The sequence below is a fragment of the Bactrocera tryoni genome, unplaced genomic scaffold (assembly GCF_016617805.1).
Source record: "Bactrocera tryoni isolate S06 unplaced genomic scaffold, CSIRO_BtryS06_freeze2 scaffold_205, whole genome shotgun sequence".
Taxonomy (NCBI): Eukaryota; Metazoa; Arthropoda; class Insecta; order Diptera; family Tephritidae; genus Bactrocera; species Bactrocera tryoni.
The window spans coordinates 60,184-81,174 of NW_024395928.1; the positions used below are offsets into that span (position 1 = coordinate 60,184).

The window sequence follows — 20,991 nt, forward strand, 5'->3', positions numbered from 1 at the left end:
TAATTTTAGCTTAGTAGTTATAACACATGTGATATAATTTGCTCATTAAAAATAAACATTTCTAATTTTAGATAAATCAATTGGTGTTGTTTTACTCCATTACCATCTGACATACTACATACATATATGGTGATCCTCAATTATACCCCCAACATAGGTTATGGGCCCATAACATTGTTTTTCCCACGTAATGGTTTCAATTGTGCAAACGTGTGTGTCGCGTTCAAAAGAGTTTTTTTCCATTAAAATACTAAAGCGTGTGTGTCGCGTTCAAAAGAGTTTTTCGTAAAGCGTGTGTGTCGCGCTAAAATACTTAAAAATGAATTCGTTGTACCAAATCGAAAAATTGGACGAAAGGAATTTTGATTCGTGGAAAATACAAATGAAAAGTGTCCTTATACACCGTGGACTGTGGCATATAGTGAACGAAAAATTGAGAAAAAATGAAGAAAACGCGTGTGAGTGGGAAGCACTCGACGAAAAAGCATTGGCTACAATAACTCTAAGCGTGAAAGCGTCGCAGCTTAGCCATATCAAGCAATGCAAGTCGTCTACAGAGCGTGGAAAGTGCTAGAAAAATTGCATCAGCCAAGTGGGCCTGTGCATAAAGTGTCGTTATATAAGAAACTGTTGAATATGAAGTTAAGTGACAATGATGGTATGCCAAAATATTTAAATGATTTTACATCAATTGTTGAAAAGTTATCAGAAGTCGGCATTGAAATTAAAGATGAGTTAGTGACAATTATTCTTCTTTCAAGTCTGCCGAAACAATACGAGCATTTTGTTGTTGCCATAGAAACAAGAGACGAGCAGAGCAACATCGCATGTGTGTAGTAATAGAAATTTGTTCATTTCATTAGAACAGCATAAAGAGAAAATCTTTTTGGCTGGTAATAAATACATTACAGCTGAAGGTGTAGGAAATGTGCGAATAAGTTCACAAAAGAGTGACATTATTCTTCGAAACGTTTTATTTTTGCCAAATATGTACAGTAATTTCATGTCAGTCGCGAGAGCCGTAGAGAATGGACTAAAAGTAATTTTTGATAAAAACTGTGCAAAGGTAATGAATGGCAGTAAAATAATATTAAAAGCAAAGAAAGTGAACAAACTTTTCGTATTTCAATGCGAAAATAAGAAGTGTTTTTATTATTCAAACGATAAGGCGATATCATGGCATGAACGATACGGACATTTAAATTATGGTAGTCTGCAGGAATTAGTGAATAAAGGCATGGTTCGAGGTATGGAAAAAGTGACATTTGGTAAAGACATTGTATGTGAAGTGTGTGCGAGATGCAAAATAAAAGTAAAATCGTTTCCGAAAAATACAGAAAATCGTGCTAAAGACATTTTAGGGCTAGTGCATACAGATGTGTGTGGTCCTTTTCGTACAAAGTCTCTCGGAGGCGCTCGTTATTTCTTAACTTTTATAGACGATAAAACAAGGAGAATGTTTGTGTATTTTTTAAAATCTAAAGAAGAAGTCTTGGATAAATTTCAAATGTTTAAAAACTTAGTAGAAAGGCAAACTGAGAAACGAATTAAAATGATTCGTAGTGACAATGGACGTGAATTTGTAAACAAAGATTTTGATAATTTTTTGAGTGAGTGTGGTATAAAAAGGCAGTTGACAGTGCCATACACTCCACAGCAAAATGGAGTTGCTGAAAGAGCAAATCGAACAATCGTGGAAATGGCACGAAGCATGTTATTGCAAAGTGAAGTTAATGAATTTTTATGGGCAGAGGCAGTTGCTACTGCAGTATTCTTACGTAATAGGTCACCCTTAAAAGCATTAAATGATGTGACGCCTTATGAGGCATGGTCAGGACGTAAACCAATAGTTAGTTTTTTGAAAACATTGAATAAAATAAATAATACAAAGTTTAAACCAAAAGGTAAAAAATATATCATGGTAGGGTATTCGCTTACATCGAAAGCGTATCGCCTATACGACCTTGATCAGCGTATGGTCGTAGAGAAACGAGACGTAACGTTTTTATCAGTTAAAAGAAATGAGGCGGTAGACTCGTTTGAGGACGCGAAGGCTATCATCGAAAAAGATACATCTGGTGACTTGAGAGTAGATGAAGCAGACTACAGTGATGACAAGTTTGAAGAAGCGAAAGCATCTAGTGAATCCGGTAGCGATTATCAAGAAAGATTATGCGAATCTCCGATTCAGGAAGAGTGTCCTGAGCAAATAGGACGAGGCAGACCTAGGCTAGTACGTAGTGGAAAACCAGGACGTCCACGAAAAATTTATAATACAGTTAATATGATGCAAAATGTTTGTGAAATCGAAATTCCTCAAAGTGTTGCCGAAGCTAAAAGCAGTAAATATTCGAGCGAGTGGTCAACAGCGATGAAACTTGAATATGATGCTTTAGTGCGCAATAAAACATGGAAGTTGGTTGACTTACCAAGCAAAGAGAAAGCAATAGGTTCCAAATGGGTGTTTACCATAAAACATGACAAGAATGGTGAAATAAATCGTTTTAAGGCGCGTTTAGTTGCAAAAGGATGCAGTCAAAAATTTGGGGTGAATTATACTGACACATTTTCCCCAGTGGTGCGGCAGAACTGAAAATGTATACACATCAGATGGATGTATGCAGCGCGTATCTTAATGTCCACTTCTCATTATACAACAGAAACGTCCGGTCCTAAGAAGAAGCCATTGCTTATACTGGACTACAATAAAACCAAAGGTGGAGTTGATAGCACGGACATGTGCTTGTCCGAATATAGTACCAAGCGGCGCACAAATAGATGGCCTTTGGCTTTCTTTTATAATAATGTGGACGTTGCTGCGTTTGCCGCATACATAATATACGTTGACAACAATACTCACCTGAAGTCATATACAAGCCGCCGTAGGATGTTTCTCCATCAGCTAAGTGAGCAACTATGCAAGCCGGAAATAGAGAGAAGGGCGAATAACAGCAGAATATCCAGAGTTTTTTCAACGCGAATGCTGGAGCACATGAAGCGGAGGAGCGTGATAGTACGGGACGCCTAAAAGTAAAGGGGAGTTGCTACATCTGCTCCAAACGACGCCCTACTCGTAAATCATGGACATTACGCAACAAACCAGTGTGCGCAGAGCATTCCAAAGACTTGCCGCAATGCGATAGATGTGGGATTAGAATTAAATCGTATTCCATAGTTTATCCAAATTGACAGATAAGTGGCAACCACGTATCCGAACGTCAAATAGTGGATGCCAACTGTGGATTACGATCAAGTTGTGGGCGGTAAAGCTTAGCGTCCATCATTTTCCATTTCATATATTCATTCCTGATTATAACGCCGATCGAGACGCATCGTACCGTGCAACGTAGTATCATTTTCTGTTTAACTTACCAATGTACCGAAATATTACCAGTGTGCTATATACATGTGAAATAAAGGAACAATTTTCGAATTAATAAGTGCCGTTAATTTATTTATTCTACATAGATGTAATTGAATTTCAATAATTTTAAATTTTTTCGTAGTGTTTTTAATATGTTTTTCAAAAGTATTTTATAATTTTTAATAATTTTTATGCCATAAGTATTTTTGTCACTCAAAATAAACTATACTTTTCAAATATCATCATATTTGCATGCGTTTTACTATACATGTGGTATGGTATACCCAGGTATGTATGCTGTTGACGTAAGGGTGCAACTTTGTAAATGGGCTTTATCTACCAAACGGATGATCCAATCCTAACCAAAATTTGGGCTATTGCGTAAAACAGTTTTCGCTAGGATATCACCAAATTTCAAGTCGATCCGATTATCCAGTTCAGAGCTACAGCGTTTTGAAAACGCAAAACATACCCAGGTATGTTGCCGTTGACATAAGGGTTAACAGTGAGCTAAGCGATGTAGTATATATGCAGCAACCTGAAAATTTCGTCGACAAAAAGTTTCCAGAACGTGTTTTGAAGCTCAATAAAGCTATATATGGGTTGAAACAATCAGGAAGAGAGTGGAACCGTAAGTTGGACGAAGTTTTGAAGCGAATTGGTTTCGTGGCGTGCTGTAATGAACATTGTTTGTACAGAATGGGCAGTCAAGGTAATTTATGTCTCATTGCTGTAAGTTAACACAAGCGGTGTTACAAATGTTACAAACACGCGCACTTTATTTCACCAATGTTAATAACCCTTAGCCAACATCCGGCACGAGCTTTCACCTCAATGTTAATTTTCTTAGAATCAAAAATATTAAACTTTTTATTTAATTGTGCCAATTCAGATTCTATGTAATTTGCTAGTGCAATTGTTACAATACAGATCGCACGTAATTCACTAATGCAATAATGTTGACACAGCTGTTTGAGCGATTTCCGATCAGTACGTAAATTCAATAACCTCTTCTCAGAATTTAGCCAGCAAACTTTCAGGTGCGTTAGCATAAATTTAGCATATAAAAGAACTAGCTATTAAGATGTAGGTCAGTTGTGAATTGACTCGGAATAAAGATGGACATACTGTCCAAATAAAATAAAATAAAAATAAATAATTTTTTTACCACCAGAAAACATAACTTGTATATGTTGATGATTTGATCGTAAGTTGCCAAGCAAAGAAAGATCTTCTTACAATCAAAGCAGAGATCGCAAATAACTTCGAGTGTGTCGACAAAGGTCCAATCTCATATTTTTTGGGGATGGAAATCAGTAGAGACGGCGAAACAGGCAGCATAGAAGTTGGCCAATCATTGTATGTTAAAGAGATTTTAGAAAAATATAATATGACCAGCTGTCGACCAGCGAAAACGCCATTAGACATGGGTTTTCAAATTGGGTGCACCAGTGAATCGTGTAGTAAAGCTGACGTTAAGCAGTACCAGTCAGCAATCGGTGCATTAATGTATTTAGCCATTTGTACGAAAACATATATTTTACACTCAGTCTCTAAATTGGCTCAAAGAAATCAAAATCCTCATAAAGAGCATGAATCAGGTATCAAGCATATTTTAAGATACCTATCTATGACTGAAGATTATAAGTTAGTATACCGTCGTACGGGCAAACAAATAGAAGGGTTTGCGGATGCCGATTGGGGCAGCAACAGTCTCGACCGCAAATCATACACTGGGTATGTATTTTTCTTGGGCGGTAGTGCAATTTCATGGGAAAGTAAGCGACAAAGCAGCGTAGCTCTCAGTAGTACAGAGGCTGAATATATAGCACTATCAACAGCTGCGAAGGAAGCGGTATATCTACGACGCCTAATAGCAGAGATTGGTATAAGCAGTTCAGATGACCCGATCAGAGTTTACGGTGACAACTTAAGTGCACAGCAGTTAGCGAAGAACCCAGTATATCATTCAAGAAGCAAGCACATAGACATTAAGTATCATTTTGTAAGAGAAGCAATAAATAAGACACAAATTGAAGTTAAATATATTTGTACCAATGATATGATAGCTGATGTACTTACAAAGAATCTATGTAAGATTAAACATGAAAAATTTGTAAAACTTTTAGGTTTTGGACAACAATAATGTAAACGATCTACTCGTGTTGAGGAAGAGTGTTGAAAAGTACTCGGTTACTATCTATTACAACTCGAATAGATCGTACTACCAAATAATGGAACTCTGTATAAGTTTTATCCTTCCATTTTGTATTCTGTATATATGCAAGTTACTCGTTGAATAAAAGCCCGTGAGTAAAGACGTGACTTCAAGTTTTTCTTCATTTGTGTTATACATGTAGGACTGTGTAAACGGACAATAACACTGAAACAGAAATGCAACACTGCGTAGAGAACAGATGTGACAGCTGTGAACGGACTGAAATGATAACGAAACAGTAGGGACAAAGACGAATTAAGGACAGACAAACAGATAGACCACCGGCAACCACGGACCACGCAGGATCACAATTATTTCTTTGCGGTCGTATTAGTAACCTAATAAAGTTGTTATATTCATTTTACATCGGTGTTTAATTAAAGATTTAATCGGCCAATCCTACATACATATATGGTGATCCTCAATTATACCCCCAACAGAACTCAAGTTACACAATGTTTCCCACAGCACAGCCCAGACGCACTGTCAGCATACGCGCCACCTAAATTAGCGAATTCGTGGAATTTAATTATGTTTTGCCCGGTGCATTTAGTTAAGCTTTTAGATTAAGAATAAGAACATTGTAAAAATCACTTTTAAAAATTAAGTCATAACGAGAAGGTCGTGCTGGACCAAAAACGATTTTTTTTCAGTAGGAAAATCGTTAAGTTATATACAACATAGCAACAGCAAACCACCAACAAAGCACACAAACACATGGAGGGGCATCATCGTTCAAGAATGTACAGCCACCACGTGACCAACAGCAACAAGCATGACATTATCCAAGATGCCACGCCACCGGAATTAGCCAATCGGAAGCCGACACGAGTTGACTGCACTGCTATAAAAGAGTGACGCGCATACAACACTTGTTCTCAGTTTAAATATAATCATAGGCATAGCTAGTAATATATTGTCCATTGTGTAAACATACAATATATGTATATATTTAAATAAAGAAACCTTGGAGGAATCCAAGGGAAATATATTTTTAAAGAATAACTAAAGATTATTCTTAATTGGCGCGCGAGCAGGGACCCACTGCTAAAAGGAATCAAAATAAATTCCTTCAAAGTGAGAATACGAGCAGAAAACAACAAATTTTTCAAAAAGTATTCAAGTGTCTCAAATTAAAAACAAAGATGGCTCAATAACCAGAATTCTCAGCTCTCCAAGCTATCGTGGTAGATTTGCAACGCAGATTCGCCGAAGCTCACCTAGAACCAGCTCCCATAGAGGAAGCCAAGGACGAAGTTTGTATCTACAATGATCCAAAGGAGGTAGACTTAAACCTCTTCAAATCAGTCATAAACATATTCAGCGGAGACTATCAGGAATATCGTAACTGGAGAAGATTAGCTATTACATTAATGTAGGAAGGGAACATAGAAGCGGACAGAAATACCAATAATTACATCCCTGACGGTTTGACCGAACTTGACGAAACTAATTAAACGGACCCTAACACGGACAAGAACATATGACAACAGCACAGTTGATGTTGACCAGCGCCGCGAGCAAGTCGTTATGTATATTTTAAACTTAAATGTGAAATAAAAATCGTGTAAACTTAAACTTTGTTAACGTGAATTGAATAAAATAAACAAAGAGTATTACATGGAAAAACATTTTCTACATTAATGAATAATGTAAAACAATTCCGTGGACAAAATATCTACACGGAAGCATTAATATTAATTCGAGGAAAGATAACTGGGAAAGCGGCCCAGATACTCATCAACAATAACACAAAGTTAAACTTTGATGTAATAATAGACAGACTGGATGACTCCTATGCAGATCAGCGACCACTGTATGTCCTGGAGGAAGACATGATGAAGATACGTCAAGAAAACAAACCTCTTCACGTGTACTTCGATCACCTTAATCAGGCATTAAACACTGTATTATCCAAAATAGAAATGCAGCACAAAAATGAGAACGTGATCATTGCGTTATCACAAGAGATACAACAGAAAGCAGTCAGGACATTCATCGCGGGACTAAGAAGTGCAGCAACTAAAAATGCACTGTACTCCAGAGCATATGGTATCGCGAGAACCATGCAACATAACTCACAATATCATCAGCTAGAATATATACCACGGGTATCACAGATGAGGCAACCCATGATGCAAGGATACCAACAGTTACAGCAGTATCAACAGCAAAGACAACCACCAGTCGAACCTATGGATGTAGACTCATCAGGACGATTCCGTAGGCATGCAAAGCACACGCGTACGGCAAATAATCATTCAACGTCCAACGCGCAAGTTAAACGGTTACACTCTACCATTCTAGAGATAGCTCGCACTTTAGCTCAGGATAAAAAACCTACGACGGAAGAACAAATCTTTCCCGCCATCAAGGAATATAACCAAACCATACACTCAGTGACACAAAGGAAGCCATTCGATCTTCTTTTCAACAAGGATACTAGTGAAACAGTGAAAAATAATATTGAACATAAACAGCAACAAATGCTAGAATACCATAAGAAGAAAAGAACTCTAAAAGAATTTAAACCGGGACAAACAATTTACGAAAAAACTAGTAGACGTGGAAAATATAATAAAAGATACATTAAACACATCGTTAAAGAAGACAAAGAAAATGCAGTGTTAACCCTGCATTACTAACCTCAAATCATGTCGCATGGTTACTAACCATGGGTCTTATCGACTCTCATTTGTATTATCTATTAAAATCGTTTAAACTTATAAATTGCTAAAACGTATACGTCTTTTAGTATATTGTAGTATTTTATTGTTAAATTTATAAAATGATGTGTTAAAAAATTAATTTTATACTTAAATTGAAATTAAGTTTGTATTCATTACAACACACTATGGTCTGAAATTCAAATTTTTTGGCATAAATCCAAAAATTATTTTTTCTTATTTCAAAAAAATAGGTACGCAGTATTAATTGAGACATTTCAGTTGTCTAAAATATACAAAAAATTATTTGGATATGGCAACTCTGTTCTAAATATGAGCTGTAAAACATGATGCTTCTGAAGCAACAACAAACTTGTAAACAGTTTAGTAAAATATTGTAAGAAAACAGCTGTTCGATAATAGTTAAAAAGGAAAAAAAAGAAATAAATTTATAATGGAAGAATATAAAAAAGGTATCTATTTTTTAACTTAATGGAAAAAAATGTGGTTTATTGTGTTATATCTGAATAGTGTGGAGTTTTGTTTGATAGCTTTTTTAACCGAAAATTTCGTATTAACCTGTGTTCTGTGGAGTGAAAGTTGTGAGTATTGTTCCAGATTTTTATGTTCGGTGGAAGTTTGGGGTATGTTCTTTAAAAGCAAGTATGTAACATTGGCCCGTTTTTGCCCCATTTAAGTATATTTGTAATTTTCAGCAACCTTTAAATTCCAACATGAAGAAATGCTTGGAGTTTGGATAGAAGGCGATCGCAAAACTAATGTTGTTTTGGATTGGGTTTTTAAAAAAATTAATACTAATGAGTTAAGTTTAAAGAAAAAAGATGAAATAAGAAAAAAAATACAAAATTTATTAGCATATGTTAGCCAAAAATTATCAAAATGTAATCGTATGGTTAATAGATTTAAAGAGAAATACCCCCAATGGGTTTCCGCAACAACTATTATTGAAATTTCTGAGAATGATTTTGAAAAACCCTGTTCAAGTAAAGCAAGACGACCAAAGGTGCAAAAGATCGGCTTAAGAGGAAGCTGACAAGTGATCCTTCTTGTGAAAACAATGACGATGTTGATTTTTGATTCATGCAGCTACTGTGGCGGCAAAAAATCAAAACAAAATGATTTAGCATTTATTTTAAAGAAAACTGCACATCAAGCAGAACAAAGCGAAATAAGAAAATCTGTTACCTCCAAAAAACCGGAAGCAGATCCATTCACTCCGGAAGAAGCTCTCGAATTTTTACTTGGAAATGATTTAAGCAAAAGACAATATATCAACATGAGGTTGTTAAATAAAGAAAGGAATTGCAATATATATCCAAGCTATGAGGAAGTAATTAGATGAAAGCTACTTTCTGTAACTTCTCTCTCATTTCCGATGTACAGTCAATGTTATTATAAAAATAATTGTTTCAGTAAAAACATATTGTAGTAATAAGTACCATGTGTATGATAATACATCCTAACTTTAAGTTATTCTAATTATACTTATATATAAAGGAGTAAACCATTGACGGGTTAATGTAAATATAAAAGAGTAAACCATTGAAGGGTTAATGTAGATGTGTCCCGTTAACTTAAGATTCGTTTTCAGTTATTGCTGATTCTCTTTTAAAGTTCATTTGTATTCATTAAAACACATTCTTGGTTGTCATTGTGTTGACACATATATTCATGTTTTACAAGTTCATGTGTCCATTTCAAAGATGTATAAGTAAATACATAGCATGTAAGCAGAGAAAATGTATGTATGTTAGAACAAGTATATGTAACCGTCTTCGGTCAAAAAGCGAACAGTACAGCGAGGTGTACCGAATAGACAATGACATATCTCTTTTGCGAGATCACATTAACGACATTGGACAAATAATTTTTTCAAAATTTTTTTTCAAAAAATTCAAAAACAGAACTAGACATAATAACTGACTTTGACAGCTACACAAATATAAAGACAGCAGTCGGCACGCAAGATCAAAACATTATAATAATCCTCCAAATTCCCCAATATTCTCCTAATATCCTTTCAAGAATAATTTTCGAACCTATTCCTAATATGAACAATAAATCTATAAAATTAAGCACTTACGAATATTTTACGGACTCGAACAACAATGTATATGACATAAATATCAAAAATAATCTTAAGAAAAACCTAAAAAGAAATTCTGATATATGTATATCGAAAATATTGAACTTTGAAGAAGCATACTGCGCTATGCAAACGTTAACAAACACTGATATAATCGAAATATTACCTGGTATATTAATTTTCAAAAATTTTTTCTCTGAATTATCTCATAATTGTAATAAAGTAGATTTAAAAATAAAAGGAACATTCCTACTTAAATTTGAAAATTGTGAAATCTTTGCTAAAAACAAAACATACTCAAACGTTAAAATAAAAATATACGACAAAATTATATTGCCAAACCTAATCACAAAAATTAGAGAAAATACGAATATAACAACTACGGAATTAAAACTATGTTAAAGTTTATAATTTAAATGTAGAAACGTTTTTGTTCGGAAGAATCGTTTATTCAAAAGTATTATTTAGAAAGGACTTAGCGAAGTGGTAGCCCCACAGAACACGATTTAAAGTGCTCAGTAAGACCTCGGAGAGGCATCAGATATATATAAAGCGAATTTTCTCTCATTAATTGACAATGTCAAATTACGGATTTTATAAAAATGGTAGAGGTGCGGGACAGCAGCAACAATGGCGCAATTATGGTCCACCTCAAAATGCGTACCTACAGCAACAAGAGCAGTATGCTTATTACGATCAACCACGACCCTCTAGGGGTAGGGGTGGTTACCGTCGAGGCGGTATATCTAATAAGCCCAAGGAGAACGTGCGCGTTCCTTTAGATGTTAAAGAACGTGGGACGATGCCGACAGGTCAACACCTGTCTAAGACGAATTCGGAACTTAAGAATGATCCTCTTTATTTAGAGGCTTTCTTTCCAGCTCCATCCGAAGAGCTTGTTCCGATAGCTGAAGAGTTAAATCATTTTACGGGTTTTGATGGTTTGACTTCATTGATAAATGAGACATATGAAAATTTTTCGTCTCATAATTTAAATTTTAAACGTTCAGTGCCCTTGTCAGCTTATGCGTATTATATTTCAGTTTTTGCATGGGCTAGAGTATTATATTTGAAGCGTATGAACAAGTATCATTTGACCACTGAAGAACTTGAATTTGTAGATATGATTTATACGCAGGGCAATTATATACTCTCTAAGAGTATAACAATTTATTTATCGGGTTTCGGAAATTTCACTATCCCTTCTGGAGTGGAATCAAAATTTAATACGAAAAAATATAGTTATGATGATAACGGATATTTTGTTAATATGGATACTGATTTATATACATGCACTTCTTATCCATGTATATCTATATATGCAGAACGCATTATGCGAGATATGAAATTTACTAGTACTGCAGGCACGCCGTCAGAATGGACGCCAAATGATTTAGAACATGTGTGGAATTCAAGATGTTTAGATTATGCATCTTCAGTTGAACTTTCTTCCATGCAAATGGCGCTTCTTGGACGCGCTATGATTTCAGAAGATAGTTTTCCTTCTGATTGTACGGGGCTTTTAATTAATATTAGGATTTTAAATTCAGTTCAAAAATATTGAACACTAAAGAATCTGCACCTAAGGCAACTAAAACATGATGATTATATTAAGATATTATTAAATGAAAATAAAAGCACTCATGTAATTAGTTTGAGCACGGACATAGCACTTGCAATTTTTATTATTATTGTAGCAATTATTCTTATTTGCATTTTTAAATACAGTCGATCTCCTTTTAACGCGGTTCTTTTTAACGCGCATTTTTTTTAACGAGGAGTTTTTAGCAATCCCCCATTGTCTTTTTTTACGCGGTTTTACTTTTTTAACGCGGTTCGCGAATCATTTTGATTTTTTCCTTTTGTTTTATTTCTTGTGCGCTTTGCAAGTGCTGTTTAAATTGAAAGTCTAAGCCTTATATAAGCATGTATGTTCGTATTGCAAAAAAAATGCAAACCTGCAACCATGTGAAAGAGAACCAAATGTCAAACCGAAAAAAAAAAAACAAAATTACCGCGAAATGGCACCTAAGCGCAAAAGGTTAAGCCTTAGGCAAAAAATTGTCATTTTAAATTCTTTAAAAAACCTGCAAACATTGCCAAGAGGCATAAAATTAACGAATCATCAGTTCGTACAATTAAAAGAAAGGAAAACGCCGTAAGGAAAACTTTTACTGAATGCGGTTCCAGTAGCCTTACATATTCGTACAACACTAGAGATGTCGTAATGGTTAAAGTTGAACGCGCGCTTGTATGGTGGATTGAGGACCTCGTCCATAGAAGAATTCCTGTGGATACTAGGTGCATAAAAGAAAAGGCCACTGTGTTTTATGAAAAATTTAAATGCGAAAAACCATCTAGTTCAAATATGCAAAATACGAAATAATTTTGTGCAAGTAATGGTTGGCTTAGGTGCTTCTTGAAAAGAAACTCGCTGCACAACGTCAAGATAACAGGCGAAAGTGCATCGGCAGATGAAGAGGCAGCAAAAATTTTCCCGAAAACTTTTTCAGACACAATTAAAGCACATGGCTATGTTGCAGACCAAATTTTCAATGCGGACGAAACCGGTCTATACTGGAAGAAAATGCCAAGCCGCACTTACGTAGCTAAACAGACCAGATCGGTGCACGGGTTTAAAACAGCAAAGGAGCGTATCACGCTCTTACTGTGTAGCAATGCATCAGGGGACAAGGTTTTAAAACCTCTATTAGTGAACAAAAATTTAAAGCCGCGAGCTTTGAAAGGTAAGTTTTAATCATTAATAGCTGATTTGCAAAAATTTTATGTTTTCCGATTTTAGGAATGGATCTAAAGAAATTGCCAGTACATTGGATGGCAAACAAAAAGGCTTGGGTGACCGCATCGCTTTTCAAGGAGTGGTTCGAAAAGTGTTTTGTGCCTGAAGTAAGAGGATACATGATTTCATGACAGTGCTATTTCTTCCCCCAAACACAACATCTCTTTTGCAACCGCTGGACCAAGGCATCATTGCAGCTTTAAAAACTTATTACATAAAGCATTCGCTTATCAAAGTTTCGTCGAGATTTTAAAAACGCTATGGAGTGCTACCAGCATTTATATAAAGAGATGCATAAAGAAAAACCCCAAAGATTATTAACAGATTATTTTAAGAACTAAAATACTGTTTTGTACGTTTGTACGTAGTTTAATATAATTTAAGTTACAATTGATCTCAATGTGATTTTTTGCACAAATCTTGTAAAACAAATTTAAAATATTTAAAATATATCAATGCATAGCGGATATATGTTGTAATTGAACTCAATATGGTTTTTTGTCCAAATTCTGTAAAACTAAAAGATATAGAATATATCAACGCATAGCGAATATGTGCATATGTAATAAATTTGTTTACTTCCCCAAATTTGAGTTTCAGTTGGAATTTTGGTTATTTTAGCGCGGATTTTTTTTTTTTGCGCGGATTTTTCGTAAAATAGGAACGAATAAACAAATTTGAATTGAAATGTGGGTTTTACGCGGTTTTTTTTACGCGGATAAATTTGTGTCCCGGCAAACCGCGTTAAAAATAGATCGACTGTACTCAGTTTTGAAATAAAGCTCAAAGTAAGCACATAGTGCTGTACATAAAAACTTATTGTTTTATTTTATGTTATATGTATTATCATAATTTAACATTTTTTAATATAAAGTTATTCACTTTTGCTTTACTAATATAAATAAGCAAATCATACTACAACTACTGTAATTCAAACCCCCTCTAACTCGGAAACTCCAATAGATAAATGATAATGAGCAAGGAACTTCGAGACAAATTGTTACGGCGGCAGAGGGAAGAGTTGAAAGTAAGTTTGAGCCCGTTATTAGTTTAAAAATTACTAATAATCTCTTTTATTTTTAGCTACAACTTGTTTCAGACAAACAAAAATAACGGCGGGTTTTGACAGGACAAAAATGTCTACGAATACAAAAAAAAGGCAATCGATGACGCACTACCTATGCTTTTTATAAAGGATTTACAGCCGTTTAGCATTGTAGAAGATGATGGATTCCGCGAATTTGTAAAAGCACTAAGGCCAGATTATCAGTTGCCTAGTAGGCATTCAGTTTCTAATACAATAATACCTGTATTGTATGAAACATGCCTTGAACAAATGAAAGAAAAAATATGTGCAGGTTCCAAATTCTGCGTAACAACAGATTATTGGACATCGCGTAGTACCGTTAGCTTTATTGCCTTCACAGCTCATTTTCTCAATGCAAAATTTGATATGTACTATTGGAATGCTGTCCAATGACTGAATCGCATACTTCAAAAAATTTGGCAGCTGAATTAATGAGAGTTACTTAGTGTAAGGTCAACCGCATAATTGCATCCCTGCAACACAAAAGAACGAGCGCACCAAGAACCCGAGAAAAGTAGTCGGAGTAGATACGTCGTCGCGTCAACATCGTTCGTGAATAATCATTTAGTTTTCATTTTATTTTAACTTTCAAAACGAATATATTTAATATAATTGAACTATGTAATAATAAATAATATTGTACGAGATACAATCTTTAAATAATAAATCAGAATCCTGACAAAACCCTAAAGATCTGGCATCTTTTATTAGGAATGGGGGATTACTAGTAAAATTACTAGTTAAAAAAGTTAGCGGTCTCTGACAATGCCTCCAATATTAAAAATGCGATTCAGAACGATTTAAAGTGGCGGCATCTTGGATATTGCACGGCTTCTATGGTGGTTCCCTTAGTAAATGGGCTATTGCAAGTTTTGACTGATTTATCGAATGATGGACGGATTTTATAAAAACGGTTATATCTATGTACGTTGTTAAGAGGTTTAACCGAACGACTGGGAAACACAGAAGAGAGCAATACGCTGACAATGGCTACGTTATTGGATCCGAAATTTAAAACATTTGCCTTTTCTGAGGGTACAGTAGCAGATATTGTAAAAAAAACCGCATTACTACCGAGGTATGTCGAGAAATCCAAAACCAGCAAAATGAGCAACTTACAACCCCTGTACCTTCTTTCTCGAAACTCTCAATATGGAGTAAATTGGATACAAATATTGCCACAAACAGACCTAAAGGTACTAATACTTCGAGAGCTATTATAGAAATTCAGAGGTATTTGGAAGACGAAGTCATCGGCCGAACAGAAAATTCGTTACAATGGTGGAAAACAAACAGTTATAAGTACCCATAACTGTCACCAATTGCGCAGGAAAAATTAGTATGCTTAGCGTCATCAGTGGTTTGTGAAAGGTTATTTTCTATGGCTGGAATGATATTAAGTGAAAGGCGAACGCGTTTAGACGATGAAAAGGCTAAAATGCTAATATTTTTAAATACTAATGTTAAAAACATGTCGTAGTTATATACGTTTGGCTACAGCTCGCATCCTTCCATTAAAATTCACTCAATGGAGGTTGTGTGCAACCAATGCGGTGCATTGAAGTTCGCTGGAGAAACACTTGGACTGTGCTGTCTCAGTGGCAAGGTTAAATTACCACCATTGCCGTTGCCAAAAGAGCCATTGCGTTCTTTGCTTATTGGTGAAACACCAGAATCACGTCATTTTCTGTCGAACGCTCAGAAATACAACGGATGCTTTCAAATTACTTCATTTGGAGCAGATATTATTCATGAACGCGGATTCAATCCGACATTCAAGGTAATAAATTAACCGATCATTTTCTTTTGATGCACAAAAAATATTGAATCTAATTTCGTAATTGACTCTACAGATCCAAGGCCAAATTCACCATCGAATTGGATCATTGCTACCACTTGAAGACGCACAACATAAATTCCTTCAAATTTACTTCATGGGCAACGTGGAACATCAACTTGATCAGCGCCAAACAATCAATACGGAAATGAGAAGAGGAATTCTTCGCGATTTGCAGCAGCTGCTTCATGAACATCATGCATTGGTTCGGTTATTCAAAACTGCGTTGGATCGCATGCCAAATGATGACTATAAAGTCGTGATCAGAGCGGATAAACGACCTGCTGGAACGCACGAACGCCAATTTAACGCTCCAACAATAGATGAGGTTGCAGTTGTGATTGTTGGCGAAAGCCGGGAATCACGCGATATTGTGCTCACACGTCGGGACTGTGGGCAATTGCAACGAATATCCGAAACTCATCGTTCATACGATGCATTGCAATACCCACTGATGTTTTGGCAAGGAGACGATGGATATTATATCAACATCAATATGATAAATCCATCGACCGGTAAGAATAGATATCATAATAATTTTCATTTCAATATGACACTAATGTCACTGATATCATTTTAGGTGAGGAAACTACCAGGAAGGTCAGCGGAATGAATTTTTACGCGTATCGTTTGATGATTCGCCAAAATGTTGACAACTATTTGCTTCGATTTCGCCGATTATTTCAGCAATTTTGCGTCGATATGTATGCCAAAATAGAAGCGGAGCGCCTCCTTTTTATCACTTTAAATCAAACCAAACTACGTACGGAGCAGTACATTCATTTACGCGATGCAATTAGCACCGAAGGAAATGCATCTGATTTTGGTCGGTTGACTACTTTACCGGCGACGTTCGTTCGCAGTCCACGTCATATGCATGAATATACGCAAGATGCAATGACATATGTACGTCATTACGGCCGTCCAGACCTGTTCATCACCTTCGCGTGCAATCCTAAGTGGATAGAAATTGTTCAACTGCTGCTTCCTGGCCAAATACCAAGTGATCGGCACGATATCACCGCACGTGTATTCAGGCAAAAAATCCGGTCGCTCATGCACTATATTGTTAGGCATCGTGTCTTTGGGGATACTCGATGTTGGATGTATTCCATTGAATGGCAAAAAAGAGGCTTACCGCATGCGCACATTCTCATTTGGTTAGTCGAAAGAATACAGCCAGACCAAATTGATGACATCATATTTGCCGAGATTCCTGATCCCGAAACCGATCCAGACCTGCATTATGTCGTAATTACAAACATGATTCATGGACCGTGTGGCGCTATTAACCCACAATCACCGTGCATGGTCGACGGCAAGTGTTCCAAGCGTTATCCACAAAATTTGACCGCTGATACCATCACTGTATCGACGTCGATCTTCTGATGATGGCGGTAGAACAATCACAGTCAAAGTGAAAGGAAATGATTTCGTGGTCGACAACTCTTCGGTTGTTCCGTATTCGCCACTTCTTTCCAAAACATTCAGGGCGTATTGTAACGTGGAGTATTGCAATTCAGTGAAGTCCATCAAGTACATCTGCAAATATGTCACGAAAGGCAGTGACTTGGCGGCTTTGGTCTTCAAGCTCCTGACCCCAATGATGAAATCACGCGCTATCAAAATAGTCGATACGTATGCTGCAATGAGGCGATTTGGCGTATATTCTCATTTCCCATTCATGAACGCTATCCAAGTGTTACACATTTGGCAGTGCATCTGGAGAACGGTCAACGAGTTTATTTCACCCCAGCAAATGCCGCTCAACGTGCTCAAAACCCACCAGCGACAACATTGACCAGTTTCTTCTCGATTTGCCAAAGTGATCCGTTTGCACGTGCGTTACTTTACTCAGAGATGCCGCGTTATTACACTTGGAATGCTTCATCGAAGAAATTTCAACGTCGAAAGCAAGGTAATGTAGTTCCTGGCCATCCGGATGTGCGTTCTACTGAAGCTCTTGGTCGTATTTATACAGTTCATCCGAAAAACGATGAATGCTTTTACTTACGACTATTTCTGGTGAATGTTCGTGGCCCGACATCATTTGAATCACTTCGAACTGTCAATGGTGTAGTGCTGCCAACATTTCGTGTTGCATGTCAGGAGCTCAATTTGCATTCAGAGAATCCCCATCTTGATATGAATGAAGAGATGCACAACCAGGCTTTGGTTTTGATAGAAGACATGTGTTACCTCATGTGCGGCAGTTTGTTAGCCAGGTTAGGAATGACGTCGCCTGATCGTGGAGTAAACGACGCTTTCGAACGAGAATTGCAGCGTGAACGTGAATACGACCCAAATACATTAAGCCAATTGGTTCGAACAAATGTACCATTGCTGAATCCTCAACAAAAAGAAGTGTACGATACGGTGATGAAGGCAATTGATGATGGAAATGTCGGCATGATTTTCCTTGATGCGCCTGGTGGAACTGGAAAGACATTCCTCATATCATTGATTTTGGCTGCAGTTCGGCCAAGATCAGAAATTGCTGTAGCAGTTGCTTCTTCTGGAATAGCGGCAACGATGTTGGAAGGTTGCCGAACCGCTCATTTTGCATTAAAATTGCCATTAAACCTGTAAGCGGTTGAAGAACCGACATGTAACATAGCGAAACATTCAGCAATGGCCAAAGTTTTAATAGCAAGCAAAATCATTATCTGGGACGAATGCACAATGTCGCATAAACGCGCGTTAGAAGCTCTGAATCGCACTATGAAAGATCTGCGTAATGACGCAAGACATTTTGGGGGTGCATTGATTTTACTCTCAGGCGATTTCCGGCAAACACTACCAGTAATACCACGATCGACCGCTGCCGATGAGATCAATGCTTGCCTCAAATCATCACCATTGTGGCGTTATGTGTGGAAACTTCAGCTCACGACAAACATGCGAGTTGCATTGCTAAACGATCCATCTGCCGAACTGTTCTCCAATCAACTGCTAACTATCGGTAATGGTCATGTTCCTGTCGACGCATCGAATGGATTCATTTCGTTCCCGCCAAATTTTTGCAATTTCGTCTCAACGAAAGAGGAGCTCATCAACAAAGTGTTTCCGAACATCATTGCTAACCACAAAAACTACGATTGGTTGAGTGAAAGAGTAATTTTAGCAGCAAAGAACAAGGATGTGGATCACTTAAACTTCAAAATTCAAAATCAAATCGTTGGGACACTGCATTCCTTCAAATCTATCGACTGTGTAACAAACGAAGACGAAGCAACCAACTACCCAACTGAGTTCTTGAATTCATTGGATGTGCCTGGCTTGCCACCGCACAATTTACAATTGAAGGTTGGTTCAGTCGTCATCATGCTCCGCAATCTCAACCAACCAAAATTATGCAACGGAACGCGTTTAGCGGTCACAAAACTCATGGCCAATGTGATTCACGCGAGACTACTAAAAGGAAAATTCAAAGGTGAGGAAGTTCTCATTCCGAGAATTCCAATGATCCCAACCGATATGCCATTCGAGTTTAAGCGAATCCAATTTCCAATTCGTCTCGCATTCGCCATGACAATTAATAAATCACAAGGCCAATCATTGAGTGTTTGTGGCCTGAATCTGGAAAATGCATGTTTTTCACACGGACAACTGTATGTCGCATGTTCCCGTGTCGGAAAACCATCTGCTTTGATCGTTTTCGCACCTGACAACAAAACGAAAAATTCTAGAGTACATTCTCACAGAGTGCTTCAATGAAATTACCTAAAAATAATTTATATGGCAAAACAACGTTTGCTGGGTCAGCTAGTATTGTAATAAGAGCCGACAAAACACCTGCTGGAGAGCATGCAAGGAGGTTTAATTCACCGACAATAGACGAAGTGGCTATTGTCGTTGTTGGAGAGAATTTGCAATCAAGAGATATCGTACTTCATCGCCGGAACAATGAATTGATGATGCTTTACAATACCCATTAATTTTCTGGCAGGGAGAAGATGGGTACCATTTTAATATCAAAATGGTTAATCCAACAACAGGTAATTAGATTATACAAAATAAAATATTTTATATATTTAATAAATAAATGTATTTTTTTATCATTTGTACTTCCAGGTGCTGATACACACAAAAAAGTCAGTGCCATGAATTAATATGCATACAGACTCATGATCCGTGAAGGTGAAGTAACTCACATTTTGATGTGTCAACGGCTCCTTCATCAGTATGCAGTGGACATGTACGTAAAAATTGAGATTGAACGATTGACATACATTCGTCTAAACCAACAGCAGCTTCGATCTGAAGAGTACATTCATGCTGACGGCAATGTAAATAATGTAGGAAGAATGACAATTTTACCGGCCACTTACATCGGAAGCCCGCGCCACATGCACGAGTACGCTCAAGATGCGATGTCTTATGTTCGAAAGTATGGCCGTCCAGACCTATTCATTACATTCACCTGTAACCCACATCTCTTGTCAATTTATTTATTTATCAATGGAACTTAATTTTAGTCATCTAGCCTTAGATCCACCAGCGAGTCGAAGGTCATGGCAGCCAGTTTTTTTCGTATAAAAAAATAATGGTATTATAAAAAAATAATTGTATTATTTTTTTCACATTTATAAATAAATAAAAATTATTTATCTATCGAAAAATATAATTTTTCGCTTATCTGTATTTGAAGAAGAAACTAAGGAATGTTCGGTATTGGAGGGCGACTTTCAACAAAGCAGAAGAATGGAAAAAATCAAGAGGCGCATGACTTGATGTAAGAGATGCATGCTCCGAAGTAAAAGGTAATAAGGTGAATTATCATTAAGCTAGTCCATATTGTATTTATTTAATATCAGTTTAGAAAAATTACATAAAATGTATCCACATTATGACCGACTCGTGGAGTTTTTCTCTAATAAGCAGAACTCAAATATCGTCGTTGAATCATCAT

General features: G+C 36.6%; 1 protein-coding gene across 1 annotated transcript; it reads left to right on the forward strand.

Annotated features, from left to right (window-relative positions):
• The first annotated feature begins 10,932 nt into the window (after positions 1-10,932).
• Positions 10,933-17,468, forward strand: LOC120780165. The gene is made up of 6 exons (XM_040112445.1): positions 10,933-11,296; positions 12,899-13,102; positions 13,159-13,262; positions 15,723-16,022; positions 16,096-16,594; positions 16,660-17,468. The coding sequence occupies exons 1-6, from the start codon at positions 10,933-10,935 to the stop codon at positions 17,466-17,468; spliced, it is 2,280 nt and encodes a 759-aa protein (XP_039968379.1).
• The last annotated feature ends 3,523 nt before the right edge of the window (positions 17,469-20,991 follow it).

Bases quoted from the DNA above. Each gene is read 5' to 3' on its own strand.
- LOC120780165 (XM_040112445.1), top strand. From the start codon at position 10,933: ATGTCAAATTACGGATTTTATAAAAATGGTAGAGGTGCGGGACAGCAG. The intron at 13,103-13,158 runs GTAAGTTTTAAT...TTCCGATTTTAG, and splicing joins AAAGCCGCGAGCTTTGAAAG to GAATGGATCTAAAGAAATTG. The intron at 16,595-16,659 runs GTAAGAATAGAT...ATATCATTTTAG, and splicing joins TATGATAAATCCATCGACCG to GTGAGGAAACTACCAGGAAG.